At 41.3% G+C, this 18,435-nt stretch overlaps 1 protein-coding gene across 2 annotated transcripts; it reads right to left on the reverse strand.

The window, feature by feature from the left end:
* Positions 1 to 9,573: 9,573 nt before the first annotated feature.
* On the reverse strand, positions 9,574 to 16,330 carry LOC117256300 (elastase-1-like). Of its 2 annotated transcripts, XM_033625633.2 has the most exons (8): positions 16,179 to 16,330; positions 15,977 to 16,080; positions 13,672 to 13,772; positions 13,342 to 13,467; positions 12,684 to 12,820; positions 12,388 to 12,530; positions 9,933 to 10,082; positions 9,574 to 9,676 (listed from the first exon to the last, which is right to left on the reverse strand). In XM_033625633.2, the coding sequence occupies exons 1-8, from the start codon at positions 16,216 to 16,218 to the stop codon at positions 9,665 to 9,667; spliced, it is 813 nt and encodes a 270-aa protein (XP_033481524.1). In that variant the 5' UTR covers positions 16,219 to 16,330; the 3' UTR covers positions 9,574 to 9,664. The 2 variants fall into 2 exon arrangements, with proteins under 2 accessions (XP_033481524.1, XP_033481522.1); XM_033625631.2 differs by having other exon boundaries at positions 9,574 to 10,082.
* Between the last annotated feature and the right edge of the window lie 2,105 nt (positions 16,331 to 18,435).

Raw genomic sequence — 18,435 nt, forward strand, 5'->3', positions numbered from 1 at the left:
ACACCCACCAACCTGCACGGGTCCGTTTTTGAAAACCTACACCCGCCCATACCTAGCCTGAGTGTCAGACTGAAGCTCCCAGAACCTTTAGTCTGACATCGCCTCCATTGAAGGCGATTTACAAGGGGAAAGGAATTTGATTTTTCCCTAACCAATCAGTAGAGATCAACGACTCACCCAGAATCTGACGTCATTGGTATCCATGCCTCGGGGGTGCCGAAAACAAGCGAGCATTGCCCGTTAAAAATGTCTCCGTCGTCGTGCACGCCCAGCTGCATAGCCGTTAAATCCAGTTTAGCAGCTTCCTTAATTTGGTCCTCCATTAACACGAGTAGTGGTGAAATACCTTGATAGCATAGTTAATGTGGTCTCTAGGATCTGTAGCGGTCACCATTGTTGCTATCCTTACCAGTTACCCACCTGCGGACAGCTTGACATCAGCGTGGCGCTGATTGGCTAATCGCTAGACCCGCCCCCACCCCCCGCGTTCATTGGATCTTCCATCTTTTGGACGAGATAAATTGCAAATTCATTGCAGTATGCCAGACCAGAGATGCAAGCCTACTCAGTTGAGTGGGCGGGGTCTATGGTCTGGAACCAGGCTAGCCCATACCCATAAAGCTCAGCACCAGAGTCGACCCATTACCCTTCATTATGTCTAAGTCAAAGCCGCACCCATTAATAAAAGTCCCGCGACCTTACTCACACCCATGATTAAACACACACAGGCTACAGTCACTCACATTAACCTGGGTTCACTGTTCTTGAATTACAAATTCAGCAGAGGAAAAGTTTCTTTCACTGGTTGCGCTAGATGTGGGGATGGCAAAAACATTCTGTGCAATCACTGCCAGGTTACGAAACATTTAGCATGCTCCTTCGGCCACCATAGAACCGCCAAAGGATCCTCCATGGGTGTCTTGAACTTGATGTAGGCTGCCACCTCATCCTCGGATGGCATTTTTATCAATGGGGTCCTCTATGTCACTGACAAATATTTATCATAGGGTCAAGGGTTCGACTTCTGTCATTGACTTTTCAAAATAAACTGAATTGTGGTTTGATAGCAGTGATTTAGATGTCAAAATTTTTTATCCAGAGGTGCAGGACTCTGCCACCAACTGTATCACCACACAGAAGGAAGCGTGCATCTATTAATGGACAAGTGGCTCAAGCTTGTGGCAGTGTGAGATGTAAACTGTAAGCTTTAACGTTAGCTAGCTAAGTGGTGCTAGGTGACCTAGCAGTGGATGCAAACTTCCTTCTGCTTGGTGACTTTGAATAACCGGGTCATGATTTCTGGAAAGAGACATTTCTGTTGAGTTTTTCAGATGTATTTTTTCTGCATTTGGCACACCACAAGCTGAATGCCATCTGGTTCCACTACACTGGAGAGAAGGCAGACATCTCTACGGCCGATATCTCCAACACTCTGTAACTCACACTAAAATGATCTAGATTTATAAAAAGCACTACAGGTAAGAGGAAAAATATGTATTTTTTAATCTGGGGGAGATACCGTCCCTTTAATGAGCTGGATTTGGAATGAAATTGAACCCTACAAGCTTTTTCGCAAAGATTCAAGCTGAAGAGTCAGAAAAAAAGCAGAACTCTGAGAAAGTAGGTGTGATTTAAGTGAAAGTTTTTACTGTTTAATCATGTTCTGGTATGCAATTTGTACAGGTATTCAGTCACTGTGAACAGCTGGAGAGCTAGGGACTTCTTGAGGATTGATGTTGATGTGTTTGCTATGAGGCTCTGGGGATGGCGATATAATTCCATTTGTCCATCTCTTTGGGCCAGACTGAAATATTTTAACTATTGGATTAAATTTTGCACAGACATTCATGATCCACTGACTTTGGCGATCCTTTGACTTTTCCTCTTGGTTAACATATTCTGTTTTGAGTGAAATATCTTGACAATTATTAAATGAATTGCCTTGCTATTTTGTACACAAATTTGTGTCCTCCGCAAGATGAATTTTAATTATGCTCTTAGTCATTGTCTTGTCATAATGAAGAAGCTGGTGGTTATGAAATTGTCTCTCTGTTTTCTCATGGAGAATTTACAGAAACACCATTTTATCAGACAACACTGACGACCTCCAATTACTTGCCAATTATCCTCCAATGCGGCAGGTAATCAACTAGCAAATCAACACACAGCCAAAATCTTATTAGTGTTTTTTCTGCTAGTCCCCACTCTGACAGCAGTGATGATTTATTTGACTGGAGGTGTGTACACTGATTAAGGGACACAATGTGGTCAGCTGGAAGGGAGCCCAGTTGTAGGAGGAGTTCAGGGTGGCGAAACCTGTGGAGACCCATGAGTCAAACAGGAAGTACCAAAAGTTAATGTAACAGTGTGAGAATATTAGTCAGGCTTTGTATTCACAGTAGCTTCCCCTCTGACAGTGTGTTAAATTGAGAGGTGAACATTTTTCATCACAAGAATATGATTAATCAAGCAGAAAAAAAAAATAATGGATGGTTTGTAATTAGTTGATTCTCATTAAAGGAAGGAACATCACCTCCTATCCACAGAGATACTGCAGATACGCTGACCTTTTGATTTAGTTCTGTCAGCTGAGGAACTGGAAAAAAAAATGTTGTTAGCCATTAATTTTGCGCTGATTAACTCACGTAATAATCAGTAATTAGTTTCGCAGTCTTGACTGGATATCTGAAAGTGATGTGCTGAGGTTATTAAACATTTAAAGAGCCATTGTGTTGTTAGAGCTTCTTTTAAAGTATACATTAACAAAAAAGTACCTGTTTTAGTACATAATAAACAATTAACCTGAAAATTTTGTATTCAAAAAAACAACAACAAAAAAACAGGTCATCAGGGCTAACACAGTCCAACTTTAAATATCTGTTTTCTGGTTGTATGCAGTTTGTGGTAAATAAATGAGAACATTTACTCAAATACTTAAAAGGAAAAGCTGGTACTTTTCAACCTAGATCCTATTTTCCCATGTATTTGTGTCTAAGTGAACAAAATTTTTGAAATTGGTCCAGTATTGAGTAAAAGCGCTGCAGCCCCCAGCGACAAACAAGGGGCTACCATGTAACCGGTTCAGGGCATTATGCACTGTCAAGTCACGTCCTCTAATAGTGCTTGTTTTTGCCACTGACAGGTTCAGATTAGAAAGAACCCCTGTAGAGGTAGGCCTTGTTTTTGAAGCTTAAGATCATTTTTGTCTGACCAGAAACTGCCCCAAAATTGCCATCGCTAAAGCCACCAAACTCTATTTAAAAGATCAGTCATTTTAGTATGTTTAGAGCCAACATATTTTCACATCTAAGTGGGTGGATTAAGGGTTCGTTTCAACCAAACCAGAGCTGTGCTACAATTTTAAAATCACTGTTTATTTAAATGGAGTTTGGTGGGCGATTCCATTGCTGTTTCTGGTTAAACAAAAAGCACATTGTTCTCTAATGAAAAGGTCTATCTCTGAAAGGATCCTTTCCATTATGTTGTCAGACACTTATAATAATAACCCGAGCCTGTCATTGGCAAAAACAAGCAATTTTAGTTGATGTAAATTGACGGTTACTCCACTACAGACCCAGACTGTACATAAAGTACTTAAAAAATACCTCCACCCAAACCAGCTTAAACATGAAAATGCTTTGTACATGTTAATATGTCAACAATAAGCAACCAGTAATATTATCTAAACAGTTTCCTTTGGACACTTGAGCGGTTCACGTTTCCCTCGAAGCATAAAACAAGTTTGAATGTTCCTCTCCCTTGTTAGACATGCAGTCGGTGTTCCACTCAGCTTAAATTCACACCAGATGTCTGTGTTACAGCAATGGGACAATATGACAGGCATTTACTGTAGGATGTAGAGCCATCATCACCGCCATATGGCCACAATGCTGCAGAGACACAACAACATTTTTTCACAGACAATGTGGCACTAAGGACGAGTTGACCAGAGTCAGCATGGACCTAGTCCAGGTTTCTTGACAGATCTACCTGCAATGCCTGCAGAGTGATCTGTCGGAATAATAGGGAAAATGAGTGACTTCCATTCTGAAACATTTCAAAGACTCTGTTGCAGTCTAAAAAAGTGGAACAAAATAATTAACATATTTTATGAGTGGTTTTGGTTGATCCATTCAGGGGGATTTGACGCTTCCCAAAAGTTTTGTCGGGGGAAGATATGGATTTATTTTTGTCTTGCCTTACCCTGTTGTTTTGTGACTGAATTCAAAATGTTGTATCATGAAAGTGTCATTGGAAACTCTGGCATGCAATGAACAGATTGTCGTTTTTAGATTTGGGTTCAGAGTCTATTCCGGAAAGGCAGACAGTCTCTGTCTCTCCCTGTATCTATACACATATATTTAGGTAACGGGAATAACTTTGATCATCTCGTCACAATGCAATGTTCTGCCAGGAAACCTTGGGTTCTGGCGTTTATGTGGACGCCACCCACACACAAACACCATTACAGATCAAGTACAGCCCCTTCATAGCAATGACAATCCCTGATAGCAGTGGCCCCCCAGTAGGACAATGCACCATACCACACCTCAGGAAGGCCCAAAGAACGTGGCCTTCGCCTCGCCTCCAAAATCCAAAGATTCCAATCTGATCAAGTATCTGTAAGACGTACTGGTACTCCACCTCACAACCCATAAAACTCAAAAGATCCAGCTCCAACATCCCGATGCCAGACATCACAGGGTACCCCAGAGGTCCTGTGTTCATGGACACAACACATGAGAGCCAAGTCCAATACAAGGAGACCTTACCGTAGATCAGACTTGGCTCTGGGGTACTGGCACATTCCACGGATTCTTAATCGGATCGGGATCTGGGGAAATTGGAGGCCAGGTTGATGCCTTGAGCTCTTTGTCATAATCCTCAGGCCACTCCTGAGCAGTTTTCTGTGGTGTGGCAGTGTCCTGCTGGGGGGGCCACTGTTACCTTATCAGATAGTGCTGTTGCTATGAGAGGGTGTACATGGTCTGCAAAGGTGTTTGGGTGGGTGGTGCATGTCAAGTGGCACCCATGTGAATGCCAGGACCCAAAATTTCCCAGCAGAACATTGCATTGTAACGAGATGATCAGTGTTATTTACTTCACCTGTCACCTGTTTTAATGTTGTGGCTGATTGGTGCATATGTATAGTTCTGTTCCTCTACGTGCTTGTTTATGCCTTATGTGAGAGTATACTTTTAAAGAAAAATTGTGTTTCTTTTCACGTTTTTGATTTGTTTTTTTTAATCTGATATCCAGTTCATCTTCTGTGACAGTTATTTCCTCCCTCTGTGACTGGTGTGGGTTGATATATTTCATAACTTCAGATTGAGTGAAGTGATTGAATCCTTTTCAGGCAGCCAAGGGGATTTTTTACGCTTTGATTCAGAGATGATTTGACAAACTGCTTTACACATTTAAAAGGTATATATTTTGTTATGAATAAGCCATCCATCTGAAAGGCTGCATAATATTCTGAAGGTGTGTGTGTCTGTGAGTTTCCTGCAGGGACTCTGTAGAGGGACGGACTCCAGCACCTCATGATCCTTTAACAGGGACAAGCACAAAAGAGAGAACACTCATAAGAGTAGAGTGCATATGTGAATTTTTTCAGTTTCAAACTCAGGGTCGCTTCAAAGACCCTGTTTTGATCTGATCAAAAGTAGACAGTGCTAAATACAAGTGTAAATAACCAGCACACACACCATGATCTCATTACTCAAACCACTTATGTAGTGTAGATGCTAGTGTGTCCTGATGCATCCACGTCTAGGAAAAGGAGCCTGTTTAGACATGGTATTAACATGCGTTTCAATGATCTGAACACAAGTGGACAGCCAAGACACATCGCTGTTCACTCCTGTGCCTATCATGAGTCTCCAGCTGACCACTTGTGTTCAGATTTCGTTACTGCCTGGCACACAGTTATGTGCAAGCTTTTGCTAACTGCTCTGTAGCATGCTAGCTAGTAACCTTTGTGGTTGTGTCAGTACAACTGGAGATTTCACTGTCAGCAGAATTCACCACATCTCCTTCCACAGGGCAAAAAGATGGACAGTCATGCAACATTTCATCCAACTTGACAAAAATGGGTAAGGTTTGGAGCATTAGCGTGTTGTCACTAAAACAACCACCACGTCCTGCATTGTTGACATAGTCCTTGTTGAGTACGGGTCCATGTCATTGGTCTGACAGCCCATTGGTTTGACATCCCATTAGTCCGACAGTCCGCGGTGCTGAACGGCTCCCGGCGGGCGTATTTCTGCCTAGGTGGTGCGCCGCGACCGGCTCTGGGTCAGCTGGGAAAGGCTTGAGGTGAAGCAGGCTCACGGCTTATGTGTTTGTCAGTTTCTTTTTCATTTTAACCCACACCATGATCTTTTCCTAACCCTAACCAAGTGGTTTTTGTGCCTAAACCTAACCGGACCTTAACCACAGGGAATCATCATGATTTCGGAACAACGGGACTTCGGAACAATGGGTTTAACATGGTCGAAACAATGGGATGTCGGACCAATGGGCAGTTCCCGTTGAGTACGACACATTAGCATTTTCATCACAAAAGATATATGGTTAAATGTGTCCCAGACCACCTCAGCAAGTGGGTTGAGTGATCAGATGACAATGTGTCTTGATGGTTGTTTACAATTGTATTTAGTGCTGTCCGCTTGTGATTGGATCACCTAAAACACATATTAATACCAGGTATAAACAGGGCCTTTGTTATTAATGCAGGATGTGGTAGTGGTTTTGGTGACACGCGCTAATGCCATACAGCTTGCCATTTTACAACAAGTTGGACATCCATTGTTTTGCCCTATGGAAGGAGACATGTTGGATACTGACAGTAGCTATGTTTCCATCCAGAAGTGATTTGAATCATTGAGAAATGCGCATTGAAAGAAATACGAATCCTGTGTGTTTCCATTAAATGTACGGACTTTGGTGAAAACTACAAACTCGCGCGAGTTTTCCGCAGAACCGGAAACAAAACAAGTCTCGCATTCTTCTTCTTCTACGTTTTCTGGCGGTTGGCAACCAGCTTGTAAATGCATTACCACCTTCCCGACCTGGAGTGTGGATATCACCATGGAGAGAGGTGCGCTATGTCAGACTTAATTCGAACATAACTGTTTCCATCCCCCGTTTTGCGAATCAACCAAAACCCGGCTAAAGCGAGTGTATTTTAGTTTGTGCGAATCAGGGGATTTTAATTCGAATTTTGGCGTTTCCATCATAATTTTCCGATGCAATACTTCTAGATGCGCATCTAAACAGGCTGATGGAAACATGGCTAGTGATATCTCCAGCTGCACCGACAGTCACTAATGTAACTAGCGAGCATGCGAGCAAGAGTGTTGATGTAAAAACCATGCGCAGGCCCATTTGACCTTCTAGTGTAAGTGATGTAGGCAGCAATGAAATCCAAAATCAAGTGGTCAGCTGAAGATGCACAATAGACGCAAGTGTAACACTTTGGTGTCAGATTTATTGTCAATGGGGCAGGCACGGCAAATCACACTATTTCATATCTTTGTTGTTTAACCTTTAACTGAAAAATCCTTGCACTGAATTAAAACACATTACGTGATATTAACTGACTTTTCTATCCCAATGTGTGCGTTTGTTTTCCTTGTTATTGTTCTCCAAACAGATCATGTCACTGACTGTCCATCAGCTGCATCTCAAGACCATGTTAGGTCCAAGATAGCTAACGTTACATCATGATACATGAACAAACGAAGCAGGTCTGACCTATGACCACTGACTGACCAGACTGCATTTATGACCAAATCAGTTCTTAATGGCTGTCATTGTTATTCTCCCTGGACTTAATGATTCAGCCTTTCAGCTTGGTAAATATACGCCAAACTAGGACTTGACAGTATGTTACAATGCCTCAATGATTTGCATTCCTGCTAATGCTAGTCATTTAGCATTAGCGAACACACATATAAGTCATGACAGCGATTACACTTGAGAGGCTGTAACATTTGCTGTCACTCACCAACACCGCAGCTCTGTTTCTTTCACACTTTCATGAAGAATATAGCTTTCTAACATTAATGGTCCAAATTAACGTAGGGTGACTCAACAGTGATATTGCTGGCTAACGTTAGCTAAACAAAGTGCAAATGCTAACTTAGTTCATTGATAGGCAGAGTAACAAGTACCAGTAAATGCTAAAAGTCCACATTTATAATAATTTGGCAAGTAGAGCCACCTCCTGACAATAATAGGGAACATTATCTAATCTTTATATTATTAAATATCTACAGTTTAAAGTTTGGTTAGTTAGTTATTGATGTACCCGCTAACAGCAAGTAGCGTTAGCAATCTTGGACCTAAAAGGGGCTTGAGAATGTCAGTCAACATCACTTAATCTGTGTTTTTTAATGTGGTGGGAGGAATTTTTTTAATTAAGTATGAAACAGCAAAGATATAATGGGTTATAGTATGATTTGCCCTATTGACTCCTATAGAACTGACACCAAAGTCTGGATCTGGCTCCTTGAAAGCTGACGCCACTGACCTTTATTTCTTTTATATTTTCCTTTATCAGCTACTGCATTAACAAACATACAAAGAGCCTGTTTACACCTGTTATTAACATGTGTCCTTGTAACTGACAAGGAAACTATACTTTTATAATTTCCTCGGCAGCTGACGGGAAGTAAACAGGGACCAAAGCTGTTGCCCCTAGCAACAGAGGAGCAATGAAACGATCTATATGACCCTCTGAGGAAATAATTATGTCTGTATATTTGCATGCAGTAAGCATATCTGAAATATTAATGTCCCCTACAGATGTGCACACTACGTCTGATCTTCAATAATTGAATTGAACTTCATTCACACTCGTATAATTGAATTAACCCTGATTATTGGTTGTATTTACATAACACCTGGGTATAGTGAAACACACCTTATTAATTCATTATTGTTCATTGCTCAGGTTATGTTGATAAACACATTGGAGCAATTATGAATTATTTAAATGCACTGACTTTGAGTGTGAGATACAAGCAAATTACAGAGTGCCGGGTTGCTGTCTAATATTTCTCTATTAAATTTTGGCTTTTAATTTGTTTGTATTTTGATGTTGAATGTTCTAATTTGTTTCGAGCCTGTGCCATGTTGTATTTTACTTAATAGTGACAGGGTAATGTGTTTTTCTTAACAGTTTCAAAGCCTCTTTTCATCACATAACGCCAGCTCCTTTGAAAGTGGGAATTTATCAAAGTCTAGTCACATATTTTTATTTACCCTTTTGTTATAAAAGGCAGTTTTATAGAACGACCACAGCCTCACTGTGCAGCGTTTAAAGACCCCAATTTGTGACAGTGTAATTGTTTAAGTTTAGAAATCAATTTAGTATCAAAAGGTCATCTCACACACATTCCCTGATATGAAAAACTGCTCATTAGCAACGCTGTCTGAACAGATCTACTGCACCTCTTGCACCTAATTACACTTCACCTCCATTACTTACACTTTTCTAAATCTTAAGATGACCACTGCACCGTTGCCTCCCACACAAAACACAACACAGAAAAAATGAGGCGGGTAAAATGCACATTACAGGACATTTTATTCTGATGGAGTTGTGCAGAACCTGAGATGAATCCAGAGTGTGCTCCCGTCACCATGGAGATTGCTCTTCTCAACCCATGATCTGGCAAAGCAAGGACAAATGAATCATTATGTGATTATCTTCAATAATCCCAACAAGATGCTGCACAAATAGACATGTTTTTGTGAGGATGAATGACTGTAAGAGAAAGATGAATATATCCTGCAGTTAGTGCATGGAGTGGGATTTATAAATACACTGCTGTAACTAAAATCATGACTAACCTACACTGAACTGTTTCTGGTTTTCTAAGCATGTTACACTCTTTGATTCATATGAGTTAGTGTTTAGTACTGACGCTGTCCATCCAGCTGATGTAGGCAGAGACACGGGTGAAGACGGTGGGCTTCTTGTTGGCGTTGCAGCCAGAGGAAGACACAAAGCTGGTCACACCGTGGACAACCCATTTGCCGTTGACACTGCAGTTCAGGGGGCCGCCGGAGTCACCCTGGATTCAGAGAAAACACATAACAGACAAACCTCAGAGCCAATAATTCATAACCTTTTACCAGAGTCAGGAGCAAACACACCATTTGCCAATGCACTTAACTCGTTGCCTCTTGCTTCTCATATCCCCTCCTGATCTCCGACAGACTCCGGCAAGTTTGTGCCGAACATGAACTTGGAAGACTCTGACACTTTGTGCAGCTTAAGCACAAGCCTGGATCATTGTAACTGACTTATGCCCCTGCTGATGCAGCAAGTAATCCCACATGTGTCCTCCAAAATATCTTCCTTGACAGGAAGGGGTCAGACCTCAGCTCAGTGGGAGAGGTTCAATTTCACTTTGTCATGGAGGAGTGGGACTGAATCCTGACAAGTTCTTTTCAGTGTTAACCCCCAGTCTGCTTATAATTAAACATCTTTCCTGCTGTCCCTTACAACATGGTGACATTGGTTTGGGAGACAACTGGAGAAACTGGATTCATAAAATGAGCAGGGAAGAATCTGCCCTGCTGAAATGGACATCATTTATTTATCTAATCTATAGGTTTTAAAAGATTTTTAAGTTGTAACTATGATTTTATCAGTGATTTACAGATCTGTTTCTAATAATTTATAGATCTGCCATTACAAGACCAAATTTTGGGTTGCCAGGATGAAACAAATTGTCTTGGCCAGTGTTTGTCCTTTTGTCCTTTCCATTTTGAAATGATGCAGTTAGTGTAAAAATGTTAGTTATCTTGGTCTAGATCTTGGATCCAGATCCAAGGGGTCATACAATCAATAAAATTGGCAACCCCAAAGTATTTAATACTAATAACTGATTTATAAAGCTTTGATAAATCATATATGAACCATTAATAAAGCCATTAGCTGCAGCTTTACCCTTTATGAAGTAGAAAGTGGTATCCTGAAACAGCTGTCAAGCTCCAGGGGCACTGTCCTCATGTTCTGCCTAACTGGGATCAATTAAATGGGAACTCCACCACTTTTACACATCAAAGTCTGGTTACTAGCCCGTTCTCATTCTTAGGATGTCAAATACTGCCACTTTGTCACGGCCCTCGATCCGTGATATCCACTCCAGGTAACCCCAATGTAAACCCATCTGTAGCAATACAGATGGGTTGTATAAAGAGTGAAAAAGTCTGTATTGGGTGGGAGGTAGGGGAGGTGGATGAGTCAAAGTAAGTGGACTTTCACCCAGGAAACCACAGTTTATGTCCCATGTAAAGCCAAATGTCAATGTTTAAACGTAATGTTATGGAATTTACGTACAGTCGTCGCACATAAACGTCAGACATGATGTATTTACATCACGTTATGTTATACAGCAAAGGTACTTATTTTAACCCAAAACATGATATTTGTCTAAACCGAGGTAAACCAAGTATTTTTGTAGTCTAAACCTAACTGCGATCGTTCCACAGCATAAACTTAGTGTTAATGTGTTTCAGCCATGCGTCACATATTAATGTTTGGTCGTGGACTTCCCACATCGAGATACAAAGTGGAAGGTACCCTGGCTGCGTTGGTTGTTGACGATCTGGGGCGCCATGTCACGTTCTACCTGTTTTCAAAACACACTTTAATTTTCACAGTAAATGTACTGTTGCATACAGTCTCTTTTAAAATAAACGCACTGTCGGTACAACATCGCAGATTGACTTTTTTTTTTCCCTCAACAATATACGCACATGTTTACGTTTAGCCAACACACACACACACGTGGTTAGGTTCAGGCAACAGAAGGACATAGTTGGGTTCTGGAAATAAGAACGGGGTTTGGCTTTACAATCTTACCAGAAGCTAACACTGACCATGTCACTGTCCAAGCACAAGATTTTGACAACTTCGGGGTAAGACTGGGTTGGTTACAGCGTTTTAGCAGGTTGTACAGTATGTGTTGTAAGTCTGGGGAGTACTCCTGCATATATGAAAAAAGCTGTTCAAAAGCCTTTTGTGCCTTTACAGGTTGATGTATGAAGTCTAATAAATAGCCTCAAGTGATGTCACTTGAGTCAGCATTGGCTGGAGCGGAAGACAAAAAAACAGGAGGCTAGCAACTCGAGACCAGTCCTAGCTCAAGACACCTGAATCTGCAACTGACCTGTCACCGGTCGATCAGGTAGTGTGGGTAATGTCAGCACCGGGTTTTGACAAGTAAGAAAACAGTCCACCATGAATTTGACAATATCATACTGTAAGAGTGAAATGCTAAATCGCAGTGGAGTATTCTTTCAAGACTTACAAAAGAAATACCAAATATGAGGGCATATGTAGTCCTGTCTAAGACCCCATAGGCTTACCTGGCAACCGGAGTCCCTGCCACCACCAGCACAGACCATGGAGTCCTTCACGGTGCTGCCCCACCATCCGTAGCTGGAGCAGGTCCTGTGGTCGACAACAGGCAGGTAGGCTTGCTTCAGCTGAGCAGACAGCTGACCTCCGGCTGAGGAAAAACACATAACAGTGATGAAGCTTGTCATAGCAGGATCGTACACTGCTACCTCTTTAAAATGTGATGTCATTTACTGATTACTTTCTTAAACACTGAACTAACAGTGGGTTTTATGGTGTACATTTATCATTATATGAGACTCACTCTGGGTGCGACCCCATCCAGTGATGTAGCAGGGGTTGTTGTGGGGCAGGACCTGACCAGAGGGAGGCAGGGCGCCGAGCTGGACGTTGTTGTTGAGAGAAGCTTCAGTGGACAGACGCAGCAGGGCGATGTCCCACCTGTGGGTCAAAGCCAAGCAAAGCTGCCAGTTATTTTCTCAGATCTATCAATTGTGATAATGTCTTTGATTCACTTACTTTTTCTGACCTTCTGATAGAAAAAAAATATATATATTATTCAGCTCTAACAGACAAAATCTTCAAAATATTTGATTTACAATGTTTTAAAACAAAGAAAAAAATAATTTTCACATTTGGGAAGACTGCAGATAATGTTCGTTGGTTTAATAAGTGAAAAATTAAGTGGAGTATTCTTAAGTTTCTGTTTCAGCTCTTGTTATTTTTACTGTATTACTGTATGCAATAACAGTAGCAAGAATTTGTCAGTCAAACATTTTTAATTTTTGAAATATTCATTATAAAAACAGTAAAATCCACATATTGTAACTGTTATATCAGACGTTACATGGAAAAAACGACATCCGATATTCTTCCTTATGTTGATATGTAATGTGTAAATAGATCAGTATGTGCTATTTTTGTACGCAGAACTGGGTCAAACATGAGCATTAACCACTAACCCTCCAGCAACGTTGTTGGAGTTCCACCTGGGGTGGATGTGGACGCGGCTCACGCTCATGTACTGCTCTTTGCCCTCGTGAGAGTTGATGTTGTGATCTCCAAGAACAACACGCCAAGTCCTGGACCTGTGGAATTAAAAAAAACATTTTTATTTTCATGGCTAACATGCAAGATTCCCTGTTGAATGTCAAACTAAAATGTCTTAAATATGCACTTAAACTACCCTAATGTGAATATTGTGCTCTGTTGGAACACATATCCTGCTATTTTCATCATATCTCCATTAGTTTTAGGCTCAGCAGCTATCCTGTGATGCATGAAACTCCCACCTGTCCACACAGTGAGCAGCGGTCATGACCCATCCTCTCCTGATCAGGGTTCCTCCACAGGTGTGGTGGAAGTTGCTGCCGGATTTGAACTGAAGAGAGATCTGAGGAAACGACAACAGAGAGCATTACAACTACAACACACTCAACCATTCACATTAATTCAAAATGCTTCTTGGCAGCGTTCCCGATGCTGAAAGGCGCTTAAAGGCATCATAACCACAGACTTAAATGCACCTGATGATCTTTGTGGCTGTGCGTGTTCAGAACATATGCTGTGCTGACTTGATTTACATCTTAAAAGGTGGCTACAGAGCAGTGGTGGAAACAGCCATTGGGAGCAATTTGGGGCTCAGTATCTTGCTCAAGAACACTTCGACGTGCAGACTGGAGGAGCCGGGGATCAAGCTGCTCATCATCCAATTAGTGGACGACCCGCTCTACCTCTGAGCCACAGCTCTACCAATGCTCGAGTACTGTACTTATGTACAATTTTGAACCACTTGTATTTGAGTATTTCCAATTTATTCAATTTAAAAGTTCCCATATTATCTTCATTTTCAGGTTCATACTGGATTTCCAGTATCTATTAGGACATGATTATATACTTCAGTGTTCTAAAAAACACTTAGATTCATCATACAGTCTGCCTGAATGTACCTGAATTCACCCTCTGTCTAAAACACTCCCGTTTAGCACCTGTGTCTTTAAGACCCCCCTCCAGAAAAAGCCCAGTCTGCTCTGATTGGTCAGTCTTTCTGGGTCTTCCACATCTGTGCTCTCAGTGTCTCTACACCGTCATTGCATTCTGGGAATTAATATAACAACACTATAGCAGAAGTGTCTGCATTTATACAGTATAGTTGTGACATCACAACTTCACAGAAGTCTTGACGGCTCATTTAAAGGCACAGAGTATGGACTATGTGCATTTATCTGTAGATTGAGTGTTTTCTTAATATTTCACAGTATTTATAGATGTATACAGACACATATTCCTGCTTTGTTATAAAAAAAAATAAAATAAGACATGATAATCTGACTTTTCACAACAAAGTACCTTTAAAGTTTTACTCCACTACAATTTCTTGCTCGGCCATTTCTTGGGAGATATTGGGTTTTTTTTGTTTTGTTTTGTTTTGTTTTTGTTAGTGCATTTATTGAACAGCTACAAGTTGCTTATATTTTGGTTGGTGAGTCTGTGCTCTTTGGGAATTATAGGCTGTGATTATTAATGACATCTGAAGACCTAAAAGGTGACACAAGAAGAAATACTATATGAGATTTCAATAAATAGGATCTCAAATCATCACCACTTTTTACATGAGGTTTATCTGTGTTTTAAACAGTTTTAAATGTCCTTTTATATCAAATTGCCTTGTCAGTTTTATGTTCACTATAATAATAATGCCCTTATCGTAAAGCATGTCTTGTATGAAAGCTGCTATATAAATTAAGTTTATCATTATTATTATTATTATTATTATTATTATTATTATTATTTTACAGACAAAACATAAAGGCGACTCAATAAATGTGATGCATTATTATAGATTTAAGACCTTGCATTCCTTCACAGGTATTTTAACTGTGTGACTAATTATATGTTGATGAGTTGTGCAAAGTTATGCTTAGATTTACATGATCTCAGCATGTGCTAATTCAAATGATAACGTTTTCCTAAAACTAACAGGATAACTGTTAAAGTCCTGAAAAATGATTATTTTCTCTTTTAAAGAAGATAATACATTCAGCGCATGAGTACTTGTAATAGTAATGGTTACTTGAGCTCAGTGCAGGACTTAAGGGGAAACCGAGGGCAACTGCTACATTTTTTGGTGCTAGCTGAAAACCTCTTGAGCTATTTGGATACAATTTTATAGGTAACTTATGTCTCTGTTCTTCTTCTTAACAGTAATCAATTGTTTTCACAAGTGTTGTTACTGTCACAATATTGATTAAAGCACTAGAAGTTAAATGGTTTATTTGCCCCCACAAGCAGGGGTGACTGTGACAGCATGTGGGGCAGTTGTATCAATACACTTAATACCTTCACATACCAAGGATGACGATAAACTTCCAACAATAAAGACTTTGACAAGTATGAGTCATCAGTGTGTCCACTGACAGGCAGAGAGGGATTATCACAATCCATGCGCATACTGAAGTTTAATGATTCTGTCTCATTTCTGATTGGTGCCATTTGAGATGCTACAAATGCCCCCAATCTCCCCGCTACTTTTCCTTCAGTTCAGGACCCCAGCACTTCTCCCCCAACTGTTGTACAGTCAAACACAGCATACAGTACCTGCCAGGGCCAGGAGTTGGGTCTGGCCACCTCGCCTCCCACAACTCTCTCCTCAACACTGTCATCCTCCAGGTACCTGGGCTCGGGCGTCAGCTCAGCCAGCACTGAGCAAAGCAGAGACACAGAGAGCGCAACAGTCAGACATCAGGTATTCAGGTGCGTGCAGAATGTCAAAGGTGAAGAAGAATCAGGCGGTTCTTACCGAGGGCTGCGAGCGAGGTAAACACAAGAAACCTGAGCATGTCTGCAGTCTCCTGAAACTTTCTGTACTGGAGTCTTCTGCCCACTTCTCTTTTATACCCTCAGGCCCCTTCTGCTGATACGGTGTCTGTTTGTATGTTCAATACCAGCACATGTCCACCTGTGTCTGTCTCACAGTTATCACCACAGTGGGGACGGGGGGATTCATGGGTGGAGTAGCTGACTCAGCAGCTGCATCCATTTTTTTTCTATTTGTATAAGACTGCCATATTCTGTAGGTTTTTTCTGTTTTCCACTACTGAACCTTTTATGTTCTAGGAAAGCTATTTCTGACTGCACATATTGTGTGGACTGTGTATTTCATTATCTGCTCACATCAAGCCTTATTTACTAGCTTCAAAGATAAATTAACTCTTGCCCAGGGTAGAGAGGGGCTTGGCGCAGCACACACGATCCTCAGATGCATTTTTATTCTCCACACAGATTAGCCTGCAGTCTCTGAGTGTGATTCAGCATGTAAGTTGCAAAGACCATGTGACAAGACGATCTGCTGAAGTTCAATCTGAGCATCAGAATGAGGAAGAAAGGTGATTGAAGTGACTTTGAACGTGGCATGGTTGTTGGTGCCAGATGGGCTGGTCTGAGTATTTCAGAAACTGCTGATCAACTGGGATTTCACACACAACCATCTCTAGGGTTTACAGAGGATGGTCCCTAAAAGAGAAATATCCAGTGAGCAGCAGTTCTCTGGGTGAAAATGCCTTGCTGATGCCAGAGGTCAGAGGAGAATGACCAGACTGGTTCAAGACGATAGAGAGGCAACAGTAACTCAAATAACCACTGGTTACAACCAAGGTCTGCAGAAGACCATCTCTGAACCAACAACACGTTCAACCTTGAAGCAGATGGGCTACAGCAGCAGAAGACCACACCAGGTGCCGCTCCTGTCAGCTAACAACAGGAAACTGAGGCTACAGTTCACACAGGCTCACCAAAACTGGACAATAGAAGATTGGAAAAATGTTACCTGGTGTGATGAGTCTGGATTTCTGCTGCAACATTCAGATGGTAGGGTCAGAATTTGGTGTAAACAACATGAAAGCATGGATCCATCCTGCCTTGTATCAACAGTTCAGGCTGGTGCTGGTGGTGTAATGGTGTGGGGGATATTTTCTTGGCACACTTTGGGCCCCTTAGTACCAACTGAGCATGGTTTAAACACCACAGCGTACCTGAGTATTGTTGCTGACCGTGTCCATCCCTTTATGACCACAGTGTACCCATCTTCTGATGGCTACTTCCAGCAGGATAACACACCATGTCACAAAACTCAAATCATGTTAGACTGGTTTCTTGAACATGACAATGAGTTCACTATACTCCAATGGCCTCCACAGTCACCAGATCTCAATCCAACAGAGCACCTTTGGGATGTGGTAGAACGGGAGATTCTCATCATGGATGTGCAGTTGACAAATCTGCAGCAACTGTGTGATGCTATCATGTCAATATGGACCAAAATCTCTGAGGAATGTTTCCAGCACCTTGTTGAATCTATGCCACGAAGAATTAAGGCAGTTCTGAATGCAAAGGGGATCCAACCCAGTACTATTAAGGTGTACCTTATAAAGTGGCCGGTGAGTGTATATCTGTAAGTAGAATGCACATTCTCAAATAGAGTGGTTAGAAAAATAAACCACTTTAGTAACAGATTCAACAATATGAGTGTGTAAGTAAGTTAATGCAAAAAAATGTGGGTTGTAAAGCATGGGTTAAAAAAAGTTGCATTTACCCTAATTTACCACTAAGCACCACCCCACTGGCATATAAGTGATTCAAATCAAACACACCCGAAGACACCCAAACAACAGGTACATGCATTGTGTAGCTAACATGCTAAATGCTAACGTGGTGGCTCTTCCAGTGATTACTTTTACTACCTGGACCACTTATAATATGCTTTGAGAATATATTAACCACATCTAGAGCAGATTGCGCAGCACTTCGCGGTGGATAAGGCTCACAGGCTGCCCTACTGAGGTGAGTACAAAAACAAACTTACTGTACAGATGAGGCCAATTTTAACAAATACGTGCTGCCCAGAAAGGTAGCGATTTGTGCTACACAGTGTTGATAAACACGCTTCTCTTATAATATGTGTGTTTGTGGGCTGCATCCACTAATTGTCCGTTCCATTTCATCGCGCAGGTGCACCGCTTAACAGATAATGGCGAGGGCCGTAATAACTGTTAAAGCAA

Source organism: Epinephelus lanceolatus, chromosome 1 (genome assembly GCF_041903045.1).
Source record: "Epinephelus lanceolatus isolate andai-2023 chromosome 1, ASM4190304v1, whole genome shotgun sequence".
Lineage (NCBI taxonomy): Eukaryota > Metazoa > Chordata > Actinopteri > Perciformes > Serranidae > Epinephelus > Epinephelus lanceolatus.

Excerpts from the sequence above, each read along its gene's own strand:
- LOC117256300 (XM_033625631.2), bottom strand. The coding sequence starts at position 16,218 with ATGCTCAGGTTTCTTGTGTTTACCTCGCTCGCAGCCCTCG. Across the intron at positions 12,531-12,683 it reads TGGATGGGGTCGCACCCAGA|CCGGAGGTCAGCTGTCTGCT; the intron begins GTGAGTCTCATA and ends GTTTTTCCTCAG. Across the intron at positions 10,083-12,387 it reads GCAGGGACTCCGGTTGCCAG|GGTGACTCCGGCGGCCCCCT; the intron begins GTAAGCCTATGG and ends CTCTGAATCCAG.